The 4,069-nt window shown below is 43.4% G+C and overlaps 1 protein-coding gene across 1 annotated transcript; it reads right to left on the minus strand.

Annotated features, from left to right (window-relative positions):
* Positions 1-1,650: 1,650 nt before the first annotated feature.
* TM35_001741000 (uncharacterized protein) lies at positions 1,651-2,991 on the minus strand (the record flags this gene model as incomplete). The annotated part of the gene is made up of 1 exon (XM_029031962.1): positions 1,651-2,991. The coding sequence occupies one exon, from the start codon at positions 2,989-2,991 to the stop codon at positions 1,651-1,653; it is 1,341 nt and encodes a 446-aa protein (XP_028876744.1).
* Positions 2,992-4,069: the final 1,078 nt, after the last annotated feature.

Consider the following 4,069-nt stretch of genomic DNA (forward strand, 5'->3'; position numbering starts at 1 on the left):
GGTTTCATCCCTTTTTTTCCTCATCCTCACTCTTCTTTTTCTCTCAAGTTCAAAGTCCCTGAGCATGATATTTCAGGCCTCAAGGTTCAGCGCCTCGGGACGTAAAGTGCCCCTCCTCGAGCCACGCCGAAGCGAAGCATGCCGCTCACACACAAACCCCACAGAGGCCGCAGTGGAGTGGTCCAGCAACACAACGGTGTCCTTCCCACTCACAGTGCACACACATAATGACAGTCTCACATGCTCACATCAGAGAGGCACTGCGGCATTCACTAAAATGTACACGCAAAGCACCGCCGGCAGGAAAGGGAAAGAAAAACACAAGAAAAGAACAACAACAACAACAGGATACCAACAGCACATAAGGCACTCACAATACAATAATTACAGCTGCCACTCCCATCAGAGAAAAACATTCACACACACCAGCATATCAACTCAACCCCAAAAAAGAAAAGAAAAAAACAGACCCATTACGTGAAGCCGAAGCGGAACAGTCTCACTCCACCTCCCCGCAGGCTGCAGTCACTCAACCACACAACAAACACCACAAGGGCAGAAATATGTTCGTGGCAATGCCGTGAGTGACACCACCGAGAGAGAAGGTGAGAACAAAGAAATGTGTTTTCATTACGTGGGTGGCGTGAGTAGCAACCCAAACACACAAAGGAAGACACAACAGAGGGAAACACTGAAACACCTACAACCCACCAATCTTTATACCAAAATAAAAATGCAAAAAAAGAGTGACTGCGTGAGGCAGACACAATAATAGAGCAAAGATGTAAAAACAAAAAAAAAATTCATTACTTACTGTGGCTGCCATGCCTGGACACAGTTCAATCCACCCCAAGGTTAACAACGGAAAATCATTGTGTACTGAACGTGCCGTTCCCATATCTTTATTCTTGATGTCCGTGGAGCAGTTTGTATATAATGAAAAAAAAAACATTCCATAAAAATGAACACACAATATACACAAGGTGTACCGGAAACGCAAAAGAGAAACACACAGCTGCACATAACGTGCAATGAAATGATAATGAAACACACACAAGGGAAAAGCAATAGAATGAAAACAAAACAAAAAAAAAGCCGTGATCACCATGTGAATATGTTCAGGAGGCAATAACACAATTTCCAGCAGTAGGTGTGTGTGTGTCTTTCGTACAGGGCGAGCAATGGGAATAATGCACACATGATGACACTCCATACACACACACAAAGAGAAGGAAGGCTGGTGGTGTGCGTGTTTGTGTGTCTTGAACCTCCTGCCATTCTTCACATTTCAGTCACAGCAATTACAACACATTGGGATTGTATCCCATTTCCATGGGTAAAAGCAATAATTAGTAATATCACGGAACACACACACATCACCAGGAGGACACAATAAATGGCGGCAAAACAGAACCCAGATAATAATGCCAACAAACAAAGAGGACACTCCCCTCACAAAATGATGGTTTGTCATGTGATGAGTGCCATAGGGAGTCCAATAGATGTGTTCAGCATAAAAGTGCAAATAAGAGATTTATCGTGATGGAAAAAAGAAGGGCTGATATCCAACCAAAAGAACAGTACCCTTACAATGCATCCATATCCACTCAAACAAAGGTTAACTGTGCAACTGTGTCATGGGAACACCGATTAGCAAACGAGAGTGCTACCCAGCACACACAACAGAAGCAAGAATAAGGGACTGTGCACCAATGAAGGACTGTGACTGTTGTCATTCTTCTTAGTCGCTTCTGCTTTTTTTCTCGCCTCTTCCGCCGCTCGTTCCAGCTGTTCTTTTTCTTTCTTCTCCAATGCAACTCTAGCTTTTTCTTCTGCATCCCTCCTTTCCTGTTCTTGTTTAGCTTTTTCTTCTTGGTCTCTTTTTTCATCATCTTTTCTTTTCTCCGCCTCTTCGTCTGCTGCTTTTTTCTTCTTCGCCTGTTCTTCAGCCATTCTCTTCCTCTCCAGTTCTTCTTGAGCCATTCTCTCCTTTTCCTTGGCCAGTCTTTGTTCTTCCAACCTCGTTTGCTTCTCTCTTTCCTGTCTCGCTGCCTCTTCCTTTCTTGCTTGTTCTTCTTTAGCCTTCACCTCCTCTGCTATCCGCTGCCTTGCCTTTGCTTTTGCATCCCTCAACTTGTCATCAATAGTTGATTCTGTTTTTGTTATTAAGGCATTTTGTTTTGTAATGGGAACGACCTTGGCAATTAAACTCAAAACCTCTTCGACTGATCGTGTGATTTCACTATCGTCACCAGAGGGTTGGAATGCCTGCTTCACCCCATCCATTTTCGTTTTTGCGGCCTTCATATGCTCCACAAGATCCCACAAAAACAGGATCTTGTTCTTTCCAACCAGTGCACCAAGTTCCCCAGTAACGTTAGACAGTTTGTAGAAAGTCCAATTGCTTATTTCAGCAAGTTTTTTTTTTTCCAGTGTCCAGTACGTCTTATTTTTTTCCTCAAGTCTCTCCCCCATATAATATTCTCTCGTTGCGTTGAATGTTAACGCGTCAACCATGCTACCAAGCGAATCCGTACAGGTATCTTTTATCCTCTTGACGTCTTTGACCGCTGCTGTCGTCTCAATCACCGCATTTTTCACGCCCTCGACCAATTCTTTAATTTTAGTTCCCACCTCACTCTCAACTGGTTTGAGGGCACCCTTTTTCTCGTTGACATAATCAGTGGTTTCATTCGCTGCGGCTTCGGTGCGATTGGCACTCTCCCTACACCGTCTCAGTTCGTCTTCCCAAACAGAGAAACATCCGACCCCCTCCTCTAGCAGTTGACCTGCCTTTATTAACCACGCGGCTGTCACATTCTCCGCCGACAAAACCTCATCATGTTCAGTCCGTTTGACAACAACCACCTCACCACCGTCCGGACCCGACGCCCCTTCTACACTGACAGTTGCACTCACCAAACTCACACAGAAGTGCAGAAGTACCAACAGGTACACCATACGGCGCAGTTGGACGAACATCGTTGTCATGATTGTCACTGTGAGTTCCTTGGATCTATGGTAACAAGAAAAAAGAGGAAAAGGAGAAAAGAGACGCACATTTAACACACATAGCAGAGAGTACACATCAACACAGAAAGAGAGTGAGAGAGTACACATCACAAGAGCAATCAAACACAACTCAATGAGGGGAACAACTGTAAACCACTCACACAATAAAACACACCCAGAGTTACACAGATATTGAAACAACACCTTGAACTTAGAAGAAGTGGAAAACAAATGGTATCAAAACAATATTGAATGGACGTCTCTACACACACTCCAGTATCTTACTCGGCATTCATACACAAACAAAGTGCGTCTGCATTCTCATTATAATAAAACCATTACCAGCCAGTCTGAACACCAAAAACACAGTGTACGCCTGGCAACATACAAAACCAATACCACCAATCATCAGCAAAACAAAGAAACTGAACAATAATCAACACACTTCCAAACAGAAAAAAAAGAAAAGAAACCAATGTATCACCATAATATTTATACCAACACCACAATTGGAATCTAAAACCCACTCACCCACAACCATAAACAAAAATGACTGCATACATCCCTGTAATACCATGCCACTCTTTACAAACAGAGGCAACACAAAAAATTACTCTCTCTCACACACATATTACCTCTTTGTTTATCCATATTACTATTATTTTATTTTTCCCCTCAGAATGCCAGTTCGCCTCTTCTTCTCCCACAGCATTATCAGCAAAAAAAAACAAAACACACACCCAATCACATACTTCCTTTAGTCCACGATGTGTATTAGGATGGTACGATCAAACATATCCCCTTCTACCCCCCACCCCAATAATCCTACACCTCACCACCACGTTTTTCTTTCTGTTCTTCGTGGCTTTGTGAATATTACTTCAATGGTACGGCCGGCATCAGACATCATCATATCGTCCTTCGCATTGCGCGCTTCCAAGTGTGAAGGAACGCCGTAATCCTTAATTTCCTTCTCCAACTCGAACTCCCCGGAAAGTGTCGCCGTTGTAGTAACTTCACGCCACCTCTATTGTATTTGGGGCGGTTATCATCCACA

Source organism: Trypanosoma theileri (assembly GCF_002087225.1).
Source record: "Trypanosoma theileri isolate Edinburgh chromosome Unknown TM35_Tth_174_V1, whole genome shotgun sequence".
NCBI classification, from domain to species: Eukaryota; Euglenozoa; class Kinetoplastea; order Trypanosomatida; family Trypanosomatidae; genus Trypanosoma; species Trypanosoma theileri.